Source organism: Augochlora pura, chromosome 9, assembly GCF_028453695.1.
Source record: "Augochlora pura isolate Apur16 chromosome 9, APUR_v2.2.1, whole genome shotgun sequence".
NCBI classification, from domain to species: domain Eukaryota; kingdom Metazoa; phylum Arthropoda; class Insecta; order Hymenoptera; family Halictidae; genus Augochlora; species Augochlora pura.
The window spans coordinates 2631529-2651955 of NC_135780.1; the positions used below are offsets into that span (position 1 = coordinate 2631529).

A 20427-nucleotide genomic window follows, 5' to 3' on the forward strand; every position below is an offset into this window, starting at 1 on the left:
TAGGAATGTCCGTTAAAAAAACTGCCCGCCAATCAGCGGAATAAGCCTTCTCGCACCATACTCCTCCATTCTCTCTTTCTCTCGCTTTCTTTGTGCTAGATTTTCTCGTAAAAGTACTCAATATCAAACGATAAGTATTAAATAGATCACCGAACAAGCGTCCCCCTTTAACAAACTGATCCTGTGTGAGAGATATCTCGGATCATTTCTCGGTACGTCAACAAACACGTACTCATGAAAATGTACACTATCGGGTCGATCATGCACACATCACGATTACAAGATGGAAAAGAGTTTTAGACTTCGAAATTCTCGGATTCATTCTAGAATGCTATCTCTGCAATATGTAAAGTTTATAAAGTAAGTCTTAATACAATTTTATATCCCAGACTTGTGACCATTAAAATTCATTTGAAACGCTCTCTTGAACGGACGCCGGTTGTTCGCCACTCTACTTCGCTGCTTTTTGGGAAAAGCAAATTGTATTTTTCCCTAATTTTTGTTACAGCTTAGGGCGCAATGAATCAATGCCGTGTTGTACTTACATGAGCCTCAGACTTGTTGCTTGTTACACAGCTGAAGACTACACCGATTAATCGGGAACTGTTACTTAATGGATGCTCGTGACCGGAGAACAACGGGGTAATTGGCATTTCGAGTGAAGGGTGGTTCAGGGTACAGGAAGTTATCCTTAAATTAGTACTAACTGCGTTAACCAGCTTTCGGGCACTGTTATTTTTAGCGACCTGATCTTTCCAATTATTGCTATGTCGGCAACACACTGTGTCCCAGGAATTAAAACTGAAATCAATATCATTGGTCAAACGTTTGACATAATGTACTGTAATTAATTATTCGTTAATTCTCTCGATCGTTTACCAACCCTTTTTAGAAATTCTTCCGCGCAAATGCGGGCTCTTGCGTTCATAGACAACTTCATCTCACTGATCTCTCTATCAATCTCCTCCATGAAATGGATCACAAAGTCTACAATTTTGTGTTTGTACATTTGTTCTACATGGATATTTGTGATTAAAAAACTAATGTCATAACCCTGTGAAAGGAAAATGAATGTTACAACATAGTCAATTTATATGTTCTCTTTCGAACACGGTTTCTCATGAATGCATAAATTTACCTCCACAGGCTTCCTCCTGAGAATGACAAAGTGTTCTGCTCTCATTGTCATGAATCTTGTGAAGTTATGACACAGGATTTTCTCCAAGTCATCTGCTTGTTTCACAGCAATACTTATTCTCATACTGTTCACACTGGATTCTATCAGCACCTTTTCTTTGTCGTTTCTACTGATCAGTATCGGAGTCATTAGAAGCTCCTTGCTATCTCTTACCTCCACCTCAGGCTTGTTGTGCTTCTCAACAATTTGGGAAGAGAAGTTTTCAAGACACATGGCAGCAGTGAGGGTCCTCCTCACTGCTGTTAAGTAAGGTTTCAGAGTCGCTGACTGCAAAACAAAGGAAACAAATTAGAAATATTTTTTGCAGCATATATCAATGGCATAGTAACCACACTTAATAATCCATTGTAAAACAAAGATTAAGGATCGGGTAGAACGAGATTAGATAGTAAAATCTTTTATGCAGAAGTTTTTGAAATACTGCAGAATCACAGTAACAAAATTCTGAAATTGTGAACAGATGATGGAACATTAAATTATTCTCGATAAAATTTAACTAGGAAAGTGCGAATGACTAATATGTGACTCGAACGTTACGCATCGCTATATACGATTAAGAACACTGTCTATCAGTTGAATAACGAATACAGAATGTAACATAGCAAGATAGTAGACCATGAAATGTATATTCGCAGCATTGAAAAATTCTGCTAAGGAATTGCCACGATTCGAAGAATACAAATTGCCATAACCTATTTCGCGGAAAAGTTGAACAGGCTCTTACCATTTTGCGTGGAGGCTGCGAAAATCAAGATCGAGATCTAGCGGCGTCGTGATTGTTTAAACGGTTCACTCTTCTCATAAAAGATCCACGGAAACACGTGAAAGATGACACATTACGTTTCGGACATATCAAGGGGGGAATAGTTCGGCCGGTTTAATTTCAACGGCGTGGGGCGTGTTCCGAACGTTCACTGATAACGAGAATGTACGTTTTCCTGTTCCTGTCGTGCGATGAAAATCACCACGGAAATAACTTGTGGTAGTCAACGTATTTGAACAGATTCAGAATGCATCCTGTCCGAAATTCATCGCGGTGCTTTTGCTCGCACACCGACGATCAAAATAGTTGCCTGTCCGCCCCACTCTGACAAACCAGGGCTCGACAGACGAAATGAGAGCTCTCTCTTATTCGGTATTGCTCAATGGCATACAGTCACAGAGCATACGATACAGAGTACATAATTTAATCGTCGCTGTGCAATTTCTCGTTACGCACGCTCCAACAAGTTACTCTATCACGTGTACAAACTGCATATGCTAATTTCTTTGGAACGTTCGCATTCAATTTCTGAAAATCTGACGTACGGGCCACACGTGATAACACAAAGGATTCTCACGCAGGCGAAACTCCGATGGTTTTCGACAATTAATTTCCAGTGCGCGTGCGCACACAAGTTTCAAGTCTATGAACGTAGCACAGATTTAGAACCCGTAGAGGCATTGCATCTTATAAGCTTTTTTATCTTGACTTTTTAGGGCTCTAGAGCCCTCTTAACATCTTGTGTTGCGCTCAACATTACCGATAGTTCACGAAAAATGTACACGTTAGCAATAAGCGACTATTCTGTATATTTCATTTCTACTAGCGATATTATTTTCAGACAATAAGCGTATACTGCACTAACGTTTAAATAGTAAAAATAGTATATCTTTCATTTATCTTTTATTTAAGTTTCAATGACTTAATCAAAGGTGATGATAGCAGCACTATTTCAGCGAAATCTCAAAGCTATTTTTCGTATCCGTACAGCACCAAACCGTGCGGTGGCGAAACGTACAAACTGGTAACTGAATTTACCGACAGTTGTTGATATTTATAAAAGTTAGATGACGTTAATATGTTAATCCTGAATCAGAATTCTAACATGCTGTCACAGATGACACTATCATATTTATCTTAAATTTATCGTATGTTGATAACAATTATATATTAGTTTTAATGTTTTTACACAGCCTGATATGGCGTCATGTGAAAACTTTAATCACAGACGTGCAAATTCTACTCCTCACAAGAATAGTCTGCGCTTCCGCACAAATTAATTGACGACACACGAAATTTAAAGTTGTACAGTAGTTAGTGTCGTATTTTTTATTTTTGCAACACTGAAGACTACTAATTGTGTGTGCAATGGTTATTTGCAAATATTATCAACAAGGAAATTGTCGTTTTGGACAGTACTGTCAATTTGAACATATAAATACATTTGGTAAGATAATAAATTTAAAACCTAATTTTAATAGCATAAACAATCTGTTTTATTTTAACCTCGACTTGTCCGTTTTTTAGGGTCCAATACAAAACCTGAAAATTTAAATCAGGATGAATATACAGCGTACGTATTACTAGATTTTGGTCTCAAAGAATACGATTATTTTTTAATAAATTTAAGAGTGCTTTACTAATTTTTATTGTTATACTAAGGGTGGCGGTTGCGAAAGAAGTACTCAGTGCAGAAAGGGGGCATCAATGGCTACTCTCCTGTTTCGCACCTTTTAAACAAAAACCAAATATTCCTGGCATGGAGGACATATCCCCAGAGGAAGTTCGATGGGAGATGTATCAGGCACAGAAGAATGGGATGATTGAGCAAGCGGTACATATACAATGACTCCGGTGTGCCATATACTCAACAAGTTCTAAAGTCACTTATCTTTTGTATCTTTCTCTAGAAAATGAATTATCAAAAACTGTGTCAAGACATGAAGGCTAAATGGCAGGTCTTAAAGATTCCTACTCGTGAAACTATAGAGATGCTCGTAAGTAAAAAATGACCACTTAGGCAGGTCTAGAGAAATCTGATCTATAAATGTCTGTTTTCAGAAAGAACTGCAGGGAACGGGTGAAAAAGGTAAATTAACGACAAGCGGAAATACCGCTGGAAAATCGTCGAATTTTTCATTTGCAACTCCTCAATTAGGTCTTCCAAGCAGTTCCTCATCCTCCAATGTATTTGGAAATAAAACATTTGGAAATCAGAGCAACCCTTTTGGTGGAGGTTTCACTTCCACTAGCAGTAGTTCATCAATATTTGGAAAGACCACCACATCCAATTCTGTGTTTGGTGGAACCTCTAGTTTTGGCAACAATTTAGGTTTTGGTACTGGGACCAGCACTAGCTCTGTATTTGGCGGAACAACAAACACTCCCACCACATTCAGTAGCGATCATTCATACTCGAACAACAGTTTTATTTTCGGTGGAGGAACATCACAGCCAGTTTTCGGACAACCCAGCGTTTTCGGAGCGTCGAATCAGGTCAACAACCTATTTTCTAGACCACAAACATCGCAGTCAACAACATCTGTATTTAGTGGATCAACGCCCACGCCATCGTTATTCAGCGGTTCCACCTCTCAAACTAACCCATCTTTATTTGGAGGAGCCAAAACAGCCGCAGCTAATCCCTTCGGTGCTTCTTCGACCTCACAGAACATCAGTCCTTTATTTGGGACAGCTTCGCCTACCGGGACATTCAACTCTGGACCTTTTTCTCAATCAAAGCCTGCCTTTGGAGGAGCACCCGTGTTTGGCAGTGCAGCGAACTTTGAAAGTACAAATGCGCCCATATTTGGCGAACAGTCGGGATTCGGTGGGTCGAATAACGTGTTTGGAGGTGCTAATACTACTTCTACCTTCAGCACAGCTGCTCAGTCTACAAATACTTTCGGTGGTACTGTGTCTACATCTTCTGTGAACCTATTTGGTGCTCAACCTACGCCCGCTATTGCAACGTCTAATGCGGCTCCCTTCGGTGCAGTCACAACTGCAACCAGCAGTCCTTTTGCTCCCGCAACCTCGCAGTTCGATGCAACCAGCTCTACAGCTAGTCCCTTTTCTAGACCTGCGTTTAGCATGGCCACGACCACCAGTGAATCGTTTGGTACCACCGTGACACCATCCAGCACACCTTTTGGTACCACTGCAAACACTGGTCTCGCCTTTGGTGCCCCTACCACTGCGACATCCCCATTCACACCATCTACAGCCAGTGGAGACTCCAAGAGTTCGCCGTTTGCTACCACGAATACTACAGTTACTACTACAACCACCAATCCATTCGCACCAAGAACACAGCAGACAGTCTCACCGTTCGGTAATTTTGCTCAGAGTCAAACAGCTGACACTGTCACTGTGTCCTCCGGTGGTCAGCTTGGTACATCCATATTTGGTGTTACTATGACCGCTACTATCATCAATGACAGTGTATTTTCGACAGAGGATCAATTGACTAATGAGGAGAAAAACATGTATATGGCGGAAAAATTTATCTTCGGTAAGATTCCGATGAAACCACCTACTAAAGAGTTGAGATAACTTAGCCGCGACTAAAAATGTAATACTAAGCTATAACATTTGTTGATCACGCAATCGAGATAATCTTATGGATCTATAGTGACGATAATTTATTGACATCAATAAGAATTTCCATCTGAAATAATTCTTTAAATATTTATTCAAATTCAAAGTAGAGTAAATAAATTATGAATTGGATGGAAATTGTTATGATATAGTGTATATAGATTATAATCGTATTATTGATTTTAACAAAATATTTGTTATGTAAATGTTTGTAAACTTAAATGTAAAATGAAATTTTTAGAATGTTTAACGGAATGCTGAAAAATGTAAAACAGGACAGAATGGAGCATAAATCGACTTCTTTTAATTTAATCATTCACGTTATTATATACATATGTACAGTAGTCAGTGACTCATTTCGCATTCATACTTACTTTATCACACATTCTTGTAATGTATTACACCTGGAGGAGGTGGTGGAGGAGGAGGAGGTACACCATTACCAAACTGGCTTCCTTCCGATACCTGGGGACAACGTTTATACTTAATATTACTTTATGGCTTGTTAATTATTCTGTAAAACAAACCTGTGGCAGATGGCAGAGGGGATTTGTCGTATAATTAGTTCTCTGTGCGTATGCAGTCGTTTGGTTAGGCGGTTGTGTCAAACCAGTTGGTATACCGTTTGGTGGTTTGTACCCCGTAATCTGTCGAACAAGTTTAATAGTTACTTATGCTCTCAGTACGTGACGAGTATCGTTCCCAAACCTTTACATTTGGATAATTATAATAAATTAATATTTATAGAAGTATAAAGTGTTTATGCTAATAGTAGATCCACATACTTTGTCATTCATCTCAGGAAATATGGTGCTCAAGTTGAAGTTGGTAAGACTGGTGCCTGAAGGATGATGGCTCATGGCCATGGGATTACTGGAAACGATTCCTCCCCTTGGCATGTTCGGATTCATTGAAAATCCAGCTGTCCCCACGCTCGGTACACCTTGAGGGCCAGCAACCGCTGGAGGTGGTGGCAAACTATTTACAGCTTTAGTATACACATTCGCTTGTGGATGATTTTGATAAAGGGGGCTGGCATGTGGGGGTGGTGGCGGTGGCAAGAATGTAGCAGAATGATGATAATCCTCCAATGGCGAGTTAATTCCAGAAAGAGGAAACTCCAAGTTCTGCATGGTCCCGTCCAGGCCCTTTCTTTTTCCTTTCTTCGCGTTCGTTGAGTATATTCTTTTGTCGCAATGCGGATGCTTTGCATAATGCTGATGATTCTTCGTATTGCTATTTACATTGGAAGTCGATGTTGTTACTGTAGAAGTTGATGACGAAGTGACAGTCGAGGAAGTTGCCACGTTCGGCAGAAGGAAACCATTCGCTTCCATATAATCAGTGTTGTCATGCAGTGGCATCATGTAACTAGTAGGTGTGTTAGATATGCTTGTTATAAAGTTTGAAGTAGGGTAAATGTTAGCATTGGAAGAATACGTGTACGAATTGAAGTTCTGATTGACCATTTGTCCATAGCCGCTCCCGTCGTCGGTGTTAGAAAAATAGTTAATTGGCATGACTGTATCTGCAGTCGGTAGACTAGTTTGAAATTTGTTCTGAGGATAATTAGTGGTGAACTTTATAGATGCGTGCTTGTCCTGAATCGTATCATGAACGCTGCTATTTGTTCCTATCAAAGCTTCTGCGGTATAATTGCTCTTGCAATTCCTGCTTCTCCAATGAACATTATTTTGTTGATATTTCTGCTGTTGTTGTTGCTGTTGATATCCTTGCTCCGAGAAAGTATGACCAGACGATTTCTGGTCTTCGTGTCTCTGATGTAATTGATCATTGCCCGATGCCTGTTTTCTAATGTCCATTTGTCGTTTGCTGTTTCCTCTGGGACTGGTATTACTCTTCCTCTGGTGTTTCCTAGCTTGCTGTTGTTGTTGTTGCTGCTGTTGTTGTTGTTGGTGTGGATGAGAGTGGTGATGGTGATGAGGGTGATGATGATGTTGCTGGTGGTGTTGTTGATGAGACTTCTCAGCCTTCTCATGCTCTACCAGTTGACTCACAGAAAGGAACGATGAGACAGAGCCTGGATGTTGTATAGTTTGGGTATTCAAAACAGTGTGGAAGTCACGGCCAGTGACGTTACCTTCTTTGTCCTTACTAGGATCTTTACTCTGGTCTGCCGAGACTCTGGACGGCACTTGTCCAAACAGGAAGTTCTGTTTCTCAGAGATGTTGGTGCCCAAGTCTAAGTCACCGACCAGTGTTGGAAGACTGGAGGGCACAATATGCTGGTCTATACCTTTAACTGGTTGACTTTGTTCAACGTGAACAGTGGTCTTCGTAGGAGACCATGGAAACGGTTGTTCCTCGGAATAAAATACCTCTGAAGTTCTCTTGGGTTCACTTTGCAGAACTGGTAAATTAGGGAAACCATGAGCTGCCACATCGTAATTGTTATAAAATTGATTAGGTGTTCCTTGATTGTACGATGGAGTTTGAGTAAAGAGATTGTTTTGACAAAAATCGAGCTCCTTTCCAATAGGCGGTAAAATCATATCAGAAATGTTTGCATTGTGCTTGATTTCAGGCGGCATCATCCAGTTTACAGGGGCTCTAATAGCATGCTGTTGTTGATTCGTTTTGGTCTTTGTTGTACTTTGTTGTTGCCCATGCTTCCCATCATTATTATACGATACACTTTCATGATGTAGAGTGGTAATTTGCCCTTGAACCAACGGCTGATACTTATTCTGATTCTGTTGTTGAGACTTATCCGGATACTTGAAGTTTGAACTAGCATAGTCCACAGAATATTTCATCTGTGTGCTGACCTCGGGCAAATCGAAATTTACCTGAGTATCATAGGTGGACATTGGATACACAGCTTTGTCCTGTTTTTGAGGCATGGACTGGTGAGCCTTCGGTCCATGCTGCTGTTGTTGAGATTGTTGCTCCATTCCAGAGTACTCATTTTGAATATATTCCGACTCTATAGCATATTTAGATTTATTCTTATTTTCAGCGTTGAACTTCGCGTAGTCGTTGCTACCAGACGAATTTTGACTCTGCATACGACTTTGTTTACCTGACGACTGTACATTCGTCTGTATAGTTCTTGCTTTGGAAGGATCCACAAAAGACTGCTTCTGAGGTTCCATTCCGGACTTCATTCTGGACTTGTCTATACCAGCTACGGTAGAATTACCAGAATAAACATCATTTGCCAGCACATTAGAATAATTAGAGTTCTCCTTGTGCAAAGGAACGTAATTATAATTTTCGCAGATAGTTTTCTGCTCTGAATTGTCCGTCTGATTCTGACCTTGCTCAAACTGCACCAAGTTATTGTTGCCACTGCCACCGACAGGCGACAAAGTAGTCCAAGACAAAATGCTGAAATTAGAGGAATGAGCCACGGTGGTCGTTGACTTTGTATGATTGTCAGTGACTGTACTTTGTTCGTAGTTGGACGTGGCGACAAAAGAAGTCGGTTGCTGCGAGTAACGGGAGACAGGAGCGTTTTGTATTAAGGGTTTGCTGCTTATAGGATTCGCAGAACTGGTGTTGATCTTCTTTATGTCCTTGCTAGAATAAGAACTGTAATTCTGAGTATCTTCTCGCTTTCTTTGGAACATGTTCTCATTGTTCTGACTCAAAACATTTTGTTCAGCCTGTGTATTTATGGTCTCCTTTACCCCATAAGAGAACGTTTGAGCAAAAGGGTCAATGTCCATCTTCTTGGACGAAGTATAACTAGTCTCGTGTGTGTGATCCTGTGCTTCCTGTGTCTTTGACCGCAACATATCATTTAACTTTGCGTCTTGATCTACGATATTATTCACTGTTGCTTCAGAATCCTTCATTTTCTGGTAATTGTGTTGGAAATGACCTTCAGATGAATTTGGTATTGTATCCTTTGAGTAACTTTGAGATCTGCTAGTCGCGTTACTGGTGGAGTAGGATATGTTGTCCTTTCGCGAGAGATTTTTATTTTGATCAACATACTCGTTGTGTGTACTCTGCGACGTAGCTAAAACATGACTGTTCTTTGGCTGTGGATCGTAAACAGTTTGTATATCTTGGGTAGAAAGGATAGGTAGCGTATCCTTTGGCTGTATAGAATAATCCTGTTGCATAGTTTGAGACGAAGCGGGAAGAACCCTGTCGACATGGCCGGTATAACTAAGTCTGGTGTTGGATACAATATTAGAATCAACTAAAGCATCCTTCCCATCGACTCCATAAGTAACTCGAGAATTATGCGAATCTTTTTCTTTCATTTGAGGCGTGTAATCTATCTGCATGGTCTGCAAAGGTAAAGAAGAAGCACTTGTGGTTGTTGTCGTGTTGACCAACTGTGAAACCAAAGACGCTTGCGATGCGTCAGAGACTACATTCTGTCCTAGTCCAGTAGGGTTCACTTCTGAGATAGTTGTATTGTTGCAAACAGTGGAGCTCTGTTGTAAATTGTTGAGAGTGTTATCCACAACTGTTGAGTAACTCGACAAAAAGTCTTGGGATGTAGAATAACGTACATTGGTGTCGCAAGTGGACACTTGCACTGGACAACTAGTTTGAATCGTTTTATTCGAATTGGATACAGTACCAATTTGAGAATCGATGATGTTCTCGCTAGTGGTTATAGTGTTCTGTAGGCTTCTGGTTAGCTGATTCTGACAGTTTCCTCCTGCTTGTGTGTTTGTGCTGATTGAATTACTAGCTGACACATTTGCAATGGAGTACAAATTTGTCTGAGAGAATGAATTAGAAGGTGTAGACTTTTCCAAAGTAGGTAGCACACTCTGTACAATCTTATAGGGCTCCCTAAGCGGCTCATCGTTGACTACCTTTGGCAAGGCCTTAGTAGTAGTGCTGCACTCCACAGAGGCAATCATCTCCGAAGCCACAGCTTCGCTTACAGGAGGATTCAGACTTTTCTTCTCATCGCAAGCTACCTTCAAACGTTTCTCGGCGATTGAATGGGACGGCGACGATGTTTTTATCTTAAAGCTATTGGGTTCCATGGTTCCAATTTGCAACAGCATCGGTGGAGTCTGACTATGATACTTAAAGTCCTCTTTCATATCCTCTTCAAGAACCTCCGTTTTACCGTTTAAAGAGGATACCAGCGGAAAAGCCATTAGGAACGCTGCTGTGGGCGATATAGATTCAGAATTATGCGAACTGGAAGGAACTTGTAAGGAAGCGAATATGTCGTTTGATAGGTCAGAGTGGAGACCATCAGCTCTATTGCCAATCGGAACGAAAGAGTTTTCCGTGTTGTATGACAGTGACGTTTTAGGCACTTCGTCCTTGGGCGTCTTAGGTAATTTAGAGTCGTCCTCGACTATGTTAACTGGAAGTAGCGGGGAAGATTCCGTGGAGGGATCAGACGGAACCGCCATACTTGTTTCCGGTTTTAACGTTGTGGTAATATTTGTATCGAGATTTAGAATAATTTTGTTACTCTCCAGATTTGTTGCTCCTTCAATAGCTTCAGGATCTTTAGGTGTGACCTGCAACAGGTTGTCGAACTCGGTGCCTAAATTGCACACTTCCTTGACCTTTTTAGAATCCGCCGATTCTTGAACAGCATCTTCTACCTCTGTCAATGGAGATTTCGAGCTTGAACTGTCCATATTGTTCCCTGATTTTATTAATGCATTGTCTTCTGGAATATTGAACTCAGCCTCCGGTGAATCGTCTTCGTTAGACTTCAGATGCTCCTCCGAAAAAGGGACAGGTGATACAGTACCTGATGCCTCTAACTTCTTGTTCTCACATTGTATATTGTTTATAGACTTTGAATGATCAATTATATCCTTGCTAGAAGAATACAATGAGACTGGACATTCGGCGTTGGTCTCGGTTTCTTTCTCATTCGATTCTATTAAAACGTGATTATTATCTGAAGTTTCTGTGTTCTCGCCTATTTTCTCTATCACGTGCCTCAAACTTTCAATAGATTTACAAGTTACAGCGAAGTCTGCTTTTGACGCAGATAGCGTCTTAACAAGGCTATCATCGCTCTCGTTCGTCTTTTGCTTTTTCTCGGCTGGCTCATCAGTATTATCATCTTCTGAGCTCGAAGATCGTTTAAGACAAGCTTTCTGAGAAGTACTCGAATCTTCGCTTTTCCCACATTTATCTTTTTCGATCTTTTCATCTGTTGCCTCCGGGGGCTGTTGATTCTTCGTACTTTTTGTATGACTTTTATTTCCCTTGGATTTAATCTCTTCCTTTTTAGTTTCTTTCGGTTTCTCCACTTTTTCTTTGTGAACCGCTGGGATAGGAACTTTGTACGCCATTGTCGTTTTCGTGACCTCCTTGCCCTTAGGCAAGATGCCCTTATGACCGCCGATTTTCGTCGCGTTGATTATATTCTTGACGTTCGACGCCCAGTTCTGCGAGTCAACTACCACGTTTGTATGGATGTTCGGGACGGTATTCAAGGTCACCTTTTGTACAGTGTTGATCAAAGCCTGGTTACAAATAGAGACGACGGAGTTCTGTACACGGTTCGGCAATGGTTGCATAACAAACATCTGATTCTGTTGCGTATTGCTGAGAATTATCCCGTTTGTTGGCTGCTGCGGAGCGTTCACGATAATATTCGATGTCATGGGAGTTACCAATGGCATTAGTTTACCACCGGACAGTATCAGTGTGTTTGGTGTTAAATTGGTCACAGAATTGTTTATACAGGGTGCTACAGACTTCTTACCATCCTTCTTCTTAGTCTTCTTCTTTATCTTTTTTTGAGATTCCACTTTCTGCAAAGCTGGAAGCAACACAGTAATTATAAGTTTTCGTGATTTGTTTCATTCAGAGTTTACCTATACCTACCATTACTTGTTTTACCATTTAATGGACCATTCTCTGATGCATCTGAACCTAATGGAAAAGAACTGTAAATATTTACTACACATTTGACACAAAGTACCAGTTAAAAAACAATATTTACTTGTGTTTGTTTGACAACATCCGGATTCCTTTGAACTAGATTCTGATACATTTCCACCTGCATCCAAGTTCTCATCTTTACTATTCGCAGAGTTCACTTGATTCTCCTGATTTTCAATCGAGCTATTCACATCCTTAGAAATATCACTACTCTCTGCCAACTTTTTGGTAGACGACTGAGTAGAATTCACAGATTTTCTTTTAGAAGGCACTTTAAGCTCTGCAGACTTTTTCTTCTTCGACTTGTTCTCAGAACTTTTTACTGTAACAAAGCATTTCTTAAGTATCTAAAGACTTTTCAAAAAATAACTTCCCACTGTATATCATTCGATCTTACTTTCTTCTAGCTTATCAAAGTACTTCTCTGCATCCTCTACATTAATTTTATTCGACCACTTTAGAGGGGATATCTTTTCAAGGGCTGGTTCAGCAGGTACAGTGATCCCAGCCTCGCGCAACAGTGTAGACAACAACTGCGTGCGAGAAAACAGCTGGGTGACAAGTTTTTTCAGACGAGCCAATTCTTCCTCTGTGGACAATTACAATTAATTAGCATTAAAGATGTTTGAAGTAGTGTTATCCTACAAAATTGTTTCTTTTACTGTGTGCTTCTGAAGCATGAGCGGAGAATAATTCATCTGTGCGGCTATGGAGGTCTTTGATGTACTTTGATGCCTGGATCAGGATGTCGACCTTGTTGCGTTTGCGGCCCTCCTGGTGCGGCGGCAGAAGGTCTGCCAGGGTTTTGAAGTAAGTGTTCATACGTTTTCTTCTGTCTCGCTCCCATGTTTTCGCTTTGCTGCGAAGACAGCCACGTTAATTAACGCCCGATTACGATTTAAGCGGGCGTACAGTGACATTTCGTTTGGCCGAAGCATCGGACGTGATACAGTGAAAATGTTTGGAATGGTGGACGAGGTTAGACAACAATCTGCTCAGACACTTACGTGTTCTCCTTTCGTGGCATAATTTATCCACTTGGCATCGTTTCGCGCGAAGAATGCGCCCCGAGAAGCGCAAAGGCGTCACTTGTCACTGACATTACACAAACTTGAAAACCGTTGTCCAAACTCTGACATTTCGATCCTGTCTCGGCTCGATCGCGGAAATAAAAACTCTGGCGAACAGACCTGCTCCCGCTACGCTCGTTCAAACCTGCCCGCCATCTATCGATTTTCCCACGGGAATGGTCGCTCTTCCATTAAATTGGAAGACCGATAGTTCCAGTTCTCTCGGATAGATGGAGACATATACATGTTTCTCCAAGCTAACATATATATATATAGTATTTTCTATTTTATCAACAATTTTTAATATTGATTCAGTTAATAAATTACGTTAATAAAGTTTTTGCCAACTTGTTAATATTAATACCACTATTATTGCCTTACCAACGAGCAATCAATTGATAATAAATTTTTTAGAGTGAATACGATTACATGAACCAGGAATAATTTATTTAAATAATTTACAAAACCCTACGTTTTGCCTAAAATCTTCGAGCAGATTAATGTAGTGACAAAATGTTCAAACTGTTAACTAAATTTACCGATAGTCGATTTTGGTGAACAGTTTGAGCATTTTACCACTGCACCAATTGGCGTTTCTCATCGAAGCTACAGTTTTCCTCGGAAAGAGGCGCCACATTAGCCAACGAGATACCAATGCTGGATCGTCTAAAAACATTAATTATGGCAAAATGAAGAGATAAAAAAATAAACCAAGGGCACAGGATAGTACAGTATAATCTACTGCATCGATATCATATAACAAAACAAACACCCATATTGCGGAACACAATTAATTGCTATTTGAAGTTTAGTTAACTATTTTGTTAACTATCACATTTTGCGTTGTTGTTATTTCGTTTTCATATACGTTGTCGATTCATCAGAGTCTTCTAAACGGTTTGTGTCCTTGGTTTGCTTTTTACTTGCATAATTAATGTTTTCCAGAAGCCAATAAGGCGATTAGATTTATAATTGTTCGAATAATTAATAAAATTACTCGAAGACAACCAAAATTGGTAGAAACGAATCATTTTCCCACCATCTACAAATATAAAATGGAAACAGAGTTTCAAATGAAAGGAATTTGTATCGAAACTGTGTACAGTTAAAATAAAAAACCGACTGCACGTATTAGTAGGTCGACACCCTTTCAAGTACGGTCACAAGTCATTGTTCTGGTATGTTGTTTACAGCCGGCGCCGACGGATTGTGCAACTGCATAATTGCGAAACGAAAATACTTCTCTAATTGCCAAATGAAATTCTAACGCGATACCGAAAAACTTCTGATACCAATTCCGGCCGTTGGAATCGTTGCACAACGAGAGAGACAACGCGACCCGAGCGTGTAGAGCGCACTTTCCGCATCGAAATAACCGCGCGGAGATGCGTCGCAAAGAATCGCACGTAGCCGAGCTGTGAAACGCATTCAAATGTCCGCACTCGAGATCGCCTTGAGAGCCTCGTTAATGCAAATCAACGAGTGCATGCCGTCGCCGATAGAAAGAAAATCTGTTTGGCGCTCGCGAAGATTGAAGGATCAGCAACAGAACATATTTCTGGTATTTCTGGGTCCGTTCCAGTCTTCCGACTGTCTTCGGCCTTCGCGAAAATACGACGCCGTGATACGGTTTCGAAAATTCGGGGACTGGCAAGACCGACCGGGTCGAAAATACTCGAGGCTTCGTCGTCGTGGCTGACGTCGAGCGATATATTTTTTCCGCTTGCATGAGAACTGCTCGTCGCGGATTTCGGACGGTTTCGAGACGTTTATTTGGCGACAGCGCACGACTCCCGTATCTCATACGCCGGATTGTTTATTGTACAATTAGCTCCTACTCCCGTTCTCGGCGCGTAAACAAAATAAAGACTGAAATTTAATACGCAATAATTTCTCGCCAGACACGCGCTAACTATTTTCATAATGGAGCGGATGCAGTTTTACGATCTGGATTACTTACAGGATCGGAACGGGACGCTAACTCCTTGCCGTCCTTTAAAGAGACTTTTCGTACAGATTTCTATCAACAAGTTACCTTTTTTTAAATAATAATTTAGCAAATCATGTTCCCCCGGACTTACAAAAAATACCCGGGGGTAGAATACAGATACACCGCAATTTTGCGGGCGCTAAGAAAATATATAATAATAAAATAAGAGTGTAAAAACAAAATGAAAACAAAACATTGGCTAATAGCATAACGGTAGATAAATAGATATATAAAATCGTATAACAAAGTATAACAAGAAATAACACTAAGTAGATAAAAGATAGAAATAAGAATAATAAATAGATAAACGAACGAGAGGAATAAATAATGTTGAAATAGATAAATGGATAAATAGATAAATAAATAAATAGAACATATTTAGACTAGATCGTGCGTTAAATTAATGCCCCTCTTACGTTCGTTTTCAATTCTTCACACAAATTATTCTATTTTATTCCAGTTTAAGTTGTAGTTAATTTGAGATACGAATTTTGTTCCGGTCTTTTAAGTCGCAAATTTCTATTCTAAACATTGAAGTGGATGTAGACGCACGATAAATATAAAGTATCTTTCTCATCGAGGGAATGATTGCTACTGCGAAGAGTTCTAATCATTGTAATTATTAAGAGAATTACACTGAACGGGGTAAATGGCGTGAAAACGGAAGCGAGGAGAGTCTCTAGGATCGAAGGACAATGGAACAGCGGCGTCGCGGTCGCACAGTTATTCAGCAATTAATCATGGCGAGCGTATTTACGCGGCGCCTCGGCGAACGCGCCAGGTCCGAACAACGGTGGTGCATCGTAGCGCGTGCGGCACTAATTAATGATTTAAGCAACACGCGGCCGAGTTTCGCGTGTACGCACTCTCACGGATATACGTTTACGGTGGCCTCCCCCCCCCCCCCCCTCCCCTCGAAGCGCGTCACCGGCCAAGGAATGCGCGCCGTGTAATTACGATCATCCCGTGAGAATCATTTGCGCAATTAGGGGGGGTGTTCCGCGCCTCCGCGGATCCCCCGACCATAATCCCGAGGTGGCCCGAAAAACGAAATGACAGCGCCGCTTCTGAAAACTCTGAAAGCGTATCAGCGCCCCGTTCGATACCTTCGAGGGAGGGCAATTCCAGTCTAGACGCGCGTAATTAATTTCGGGAAATCGATCGAAGCCGGCGAGCTGACATTCCGCAGGCGCGTTTACGCGTGTCCGACGCGACGGCACAAAAATTTTTCTAAGTCGTTCCAGTAGAAATTGCGGCAGCGATGGATAAACTGGCAGAATATTGTCGAAAATTGTCGGCGATCGCAGAGGACTGGCAGATTCATCGACAACTCTCACAATTTTTAACCCTTTGCGGACGAGAGGCGACTCTTGATCGCCTTTCGCTTGACACGACGAGATTTATGTTAAGAGAATTTATATATAAATTATATAATTGTGTATAATTGCATATAATCGTGAACGCATTATATTTGCTTTATATATAAATTAAAATAAATTGTATACGTCTGAGAGAATCGCCTCGTCCTGCCACCTCACTCGGTCGAAAAAGTCGTCGTCCATTAAGGGTTAATGAAACGGTCTAGAAAATTCTGCGCAGTCGCTCGGGAACACCTACGAATGAATCTAGAAAATTTCAGGCCGGTCACGATCTTTGTCTGAAAATTAATGAACCGCGTCCAGGCCGTGCCCTCGAAAAACCATCACTCGAAATCTGCACATCACCGGGTGGAAACGGCTTTCGGCAGGTCGCAGGGCCAGAAGTGGCGGGGACACGGTCGTCGGTAGTCGTGTAACGCGATCGCCGTTCAGTCTTTCGCGCGACCACCTTTTTGTCCTCTCGAACCAGCCCCGCGTCGGTGGCCGTCGAATAACAGGGTTAACGAAACGCGGCGTCGGCGGCGTCGGCTTAGGCGATTCGAAATTTACGGCGGAGGGTCGTCCGAGGGGTAGGAGGTGGAGGAGGAGGAGGAGGAGTAGGGGGGCAAGACCGTCACGGCAGCGTCGCGACGACAAAAGCCGATAAGGGTGGCCCCGTCCGCGGTAGTGGGGCTCGGGTGACGACAAGAAGAAAAATTCGTGGTCTGCAGGATTTCGCCCGTGGCCGGGCGAAAGAACCGAGGAACGAGCCCAAGCCGGCACCGGTATTGATTACGAGAGGGTAGGCCGCACCCTCTCTGCCACCCTTTCGGCTCGGCCGGGGGTTGGCCGACACGCCAACGACACCGCATCGGGAGAGAAATCCTGCGCAGTCGTCACTCGGATCTCTATCCTTCTCTCCTTCTTCCCTCTCTCCTGCTTCCTCTTAACAACCCCCTGCACCCACAGCCTTGTACTGCACAGGCTCCCGGACGATCAATTCCAGCCCTCGCGATTAACCCTGTTCCCCGATTCGAGACTTCTTTCGGCCCTGCTATACACCGTTTCGGCCCGACGTGTCGTCGTTTTTCTGATGCGGCCGAATGCACCTTTCGCGTTCGCAGACTCGTTATCTAATTGGGATCTTTCGCTATCTTGATCACGGGACTCTTCGTTACGGCTTAAAATTTGCCGGAGCTTCGAGCGATAGAGAATCGTGTTTATTGTTCTAATTATGTATTTTTTATATTATAACGTAGACTGAATTTAAAATTTAGTCAAATCCGTTAATTCCACGGATTGGTTAGTCTTTATTGCAGATTGTTTTGACAAATTATATGGGGATGTAATTAGCAAAATGAATTTTAATTTATAATTGATACTAATTTTTAGAGTTGAGTACGGTTTTAACTGGATCAATTAAAATTTTATTGTTCTGCTGTTACTTATTTAAATTTATCTCTGGTCTCGCTGGTCTCGCTGGTCACACGCATACATATATAATATTCACTAAACGCTATCACACTATAATAATATTATAATAGATAAAATCCTAAAAAGACTTCATAAAAGAAGTGAAAAAATATACCAGGTATATAAGGATGTCTGATAAGAAAATGTTACCATAAAATAACTTCCACGGGTAATAAAAAGGTACGTAATATAGAAAGGCATATAGAAAAAGGTGAAATTAGAATGAATGCAAATACATTCCACACGTCTTCTTTATTATTTAAATTCTCCTTCTCTGTCAATAATAAAATTATAAAAGAAAGTAACAGATAAACATACAAAAATGAATCGTCCCTTTTAACTATGCTAATTGTTTAATTATTACCACGATAACATTATTGTCCCCTACATAAAAAGGCAACCCTTATGAGCCGATGCGAATCCTTTCCAATGCAGTGAAAACTCGAGGAAATTATAAAAATGCGTAACAATATCAAATTCTCATTAAAATTGCATGGCAACGAAATCGCTAAAGAGGAGTCTCATTTATGCGTCAAGAAGAATCGGGGGTGGTTTTTCGATTGTTCCATATTGCGAAAGATGGAGGCCGAACCATTTTGCCTCTCAGAGGCAGAAACGCAGCAACCCCTGTGCAAGAGATGTAGCTCCAATCAGAACGTCCGGCTCCATGGACCAATTCTGCGCAGCATCCGGACCAACCCTCGTCCGCTCAAAATGGCGGAATCCGGATTGCAATGTCCCGTTAAACTCACCGCGCGAAATTCTTCGCGACCGAGGGGATTCCGGAATCACGCAGATCGCTCAAAAATCAATTAATTCGAGAAGGTTTCTCGCGTGACCGATCCTGCCGAGTTTGATGGCGAAACGACGTCCATGAATATTCCTTCGAATTGATGGTTGCGGAGTTTATCGGGTTCCTTCTCTCTCTCTCTCTCTTTCTCTCTTCTCGGTGGAAGATTTCGCCGCGGAGATACACGCGTCGTGTTCCAGAAGCCTCTCTCTCTCTCTCTCTCTCTCTCTCTCTCTCTCTCTCTCTCTCTCTCCTCTCTCCTTATGCAGCGACTCCTCCGACTGGCCAGACCGGTAGCCTGGTCCGCGAGAGAACCGGCGGATGCCTTCGTTTTCGTTCCCTTTTTTCTCGCCTCTCCTCTCCTCTCCTCTCCCAATGCACTTTCATTGACATGAGATATGAACGTTTCTAAGAAATTAATACCGGCAACGCGCGAACGTACGATCGCCGAGGCGCTCGCCGGGGCTTTTTCGCTTGGCTATCGGACCAAGTGTGAAAAGGAACGATGATGGATCTCCGCTGGTGCTGGACACTTCGGCTTCGCCGTATAAAGCCAGCCGGCGGAGGCCCTTATAATTTTCCTTCGGATGTCCGCGCGAGAACCTCTTCGTTTTCTTTTTTTTCGAGTTTTGGATAGATCGAGGTAGATTTTTGGAGATTTTGAAACTGTGTCGGAGACCCAGATGTATCGGGGAATATAAAAAAGGTATTACGGTGGATCGAGGAATCAATTGCAGTGATCGAGTAAGGAAAGGGTTGTTTGTTGGATACTTGAATTTAGTGTGAATTCCAATAGAATTTAACCCTTTCCGGTCCGCATAGATTTCGCGACTCGCTCATCCGCTTGGTACCGTTTATTTTGGATTTTGCCCAATCCTTAATTTTGGTGATTTCATTGCGAAAGGTATTTCTCGTCTATTCGTCATTTTTGTTCCAGTCAAAAGGCATTGCATATTAAGTAATTTTTGGTGATTGTCACACTCGACATAAGGGTTAAGGTGTACTACTTAACCCTTTGCGCTCGAAACAATTTTAGCTGTAAATTTAGAATAACTTCTCCGGCTTATAGTATTTCTATTTTATGCAACAAAGTACACTTTTATGCATATCAAATTTATTCTTGTGACAGTTTCGCTCTTTAACATAGTTTTTAAATATAAACTTTGATGGTAAGGTATGAAAATGATCTCGGAACGTTATATAACAATTTTAGTGGTGCCTCAGAGTCACCACTCAAGTGCAAAGGGTTAACGTAATTTCCCAACGTTATTAATAGACTGCGAACTTTATGCTTTTACGACAAAAATGTCTCGGTTAAATAGAA

The 20427-nt window shown here is 41.5% G+C and overlaps 3 protein-coding genes across 5 annotated transcripts; 1 reads left to right on the forward strand and 2 right to left on the reverse strand.

The window, feature by feature from the left end:
* Window positions 1–6: 6 nt before the first annotated feature.
* Arpc4 (Actin-related protein 2/3 complex, subunit 4) lies at window positions 7–2497 on the reverse strand. Its single transcript, XM_078190086.1, has 4 exons — window positions 1923–2497; window positions 1139–1465; window positions 884–1054; window positions 7–801 (listed from the first exon to the last, which is right to left on the reverse strand). The coding sequence occupies exons 1-4, from the start codon at window positions 1923–1925 to the stop codon at window positions 796–798; spliced, it is 507 nt and encodes a 168-aa protein (XP_078046212.1). The 5' UTR covers window positions 1926–2497; the 3' UTR covers window positions 7–795.
* Window positions 2498–3139: 642 nt separating this feature from the next.
* LOC144474868 (uncharacterized) lies at window positions 3140–5516 on the forward strand. Of its 2 annotated transcripts, XM_078190226.1 has the most exons (6): window positions 3140–3408; window positions 3489–3534; window positions 3624–3795; window positions 3872–3958; window positions 4023–4050; window positions 4120–5516. In XM_078190226.1, exons 1-6 carry the CDS (start codon window positions 3330–3332, stop codon window positions 5514–5516), a joined length of 1809 nt encoding a protein of 602 aa, XP_078046352.1. In that variant the 5' UTR covers window positions 3140–3329. The 2 variants fall into 2 exon arrangements, with proteins under 2 accessions (XP_078046352.1, XP_078046351.1); XM_078190225.1 differs by having other exon boundaries at window positions 4023–5516.
* A 374-nt stretch (window positions 5517–5890) lies between these two features.
* LOC144474867 (uncharacterized) lies at window positions 5891–13584 on the reverse strand. 2 transcript variants are annotated; one of them, XM_078190223.1, is made up of 8 exons: window positions 13430–13584; window positions 13085–13281; window positions 12820–13011; window positions 12484–12744; window positions 12366–12413; window positions 6347–12300; window positions 6089–6208; window positions 5891–6026 (listed from the first exon to the last, which is right to left on the reverse strand). In XM_078190223.1, the coding sequence occupies exons 1-8, from the start codon at window positions 13447–13449 to the stop codon at window positions 5940–5942; spliced, it is 6879 nt and encodes a 2292-aa protein (XP_078046349.1). In that variant the 5' UTR covers window positions 13450–13584; the 3' UTR covers window positions 5891–5939. The 2 variants fall into 2 exon arrangements, with proteins under 2 accessions (XP_078046349.1, XP_078046350.1); XM_078190224.1 differs by lacking the exons at window positions 12820–13011; window positions 13085–13281; window positions 13430–13584 and having other exon boundaries at window positions 12366–12427; window positions 12484–12633.
* Window positions 13585–20427: the final 6843 nt, after the last annotated feature.

Coding starts and splice junctions, on each gene's coding strand:
- Arpc4 (XM_078190086.1), bottom strand. Junction 1,055..1,138: donor TCAGGAGGAAGCCTGTGGAG/GTAAATTTATGC, acceptor TTCCTTTCACAG/GGTTATGACATTAGTTTTTT.
- LOC144474868 (XM_078190225.1), top strand. CDS start 3,330: ATGGTTATTTGCAAATATTATCAACAAGGAAATTGTCGTTTTGGACAG. Junction 3,409..3,488: donor TGAACATATAAATACATTTG/GTAAGATAATAA, acceptor TCCGTTTTTTAG/GGTCCAATACAAAACCTGAA. Junction 3,959..4,022: donor GTGAAACTATAGAGATGCTC/GTAAGTAAAAAA, acceptor GTCTGTTTTCAG/AAAGAACTGCAGGGAACGGG.
- LOC144474867 (XM_078190223.1), bottom strand. CDS start 13,449: ATGCCACGAAAGGAGAACAC. Junction 12,414..12,483: donor ATGTTGTCAAACAAACACAA/GTAAATATTGTT, acceptor CTTTTCCATTAG/GTTCAGATGCATCAGAGAAT. Junction 6,209..6,346: donor TTCCTGAGATGAATGACAAA/GTATGTGGATCT, acceptor CTTGTTCGACAG/ATTACGGGGTACAAACCACC.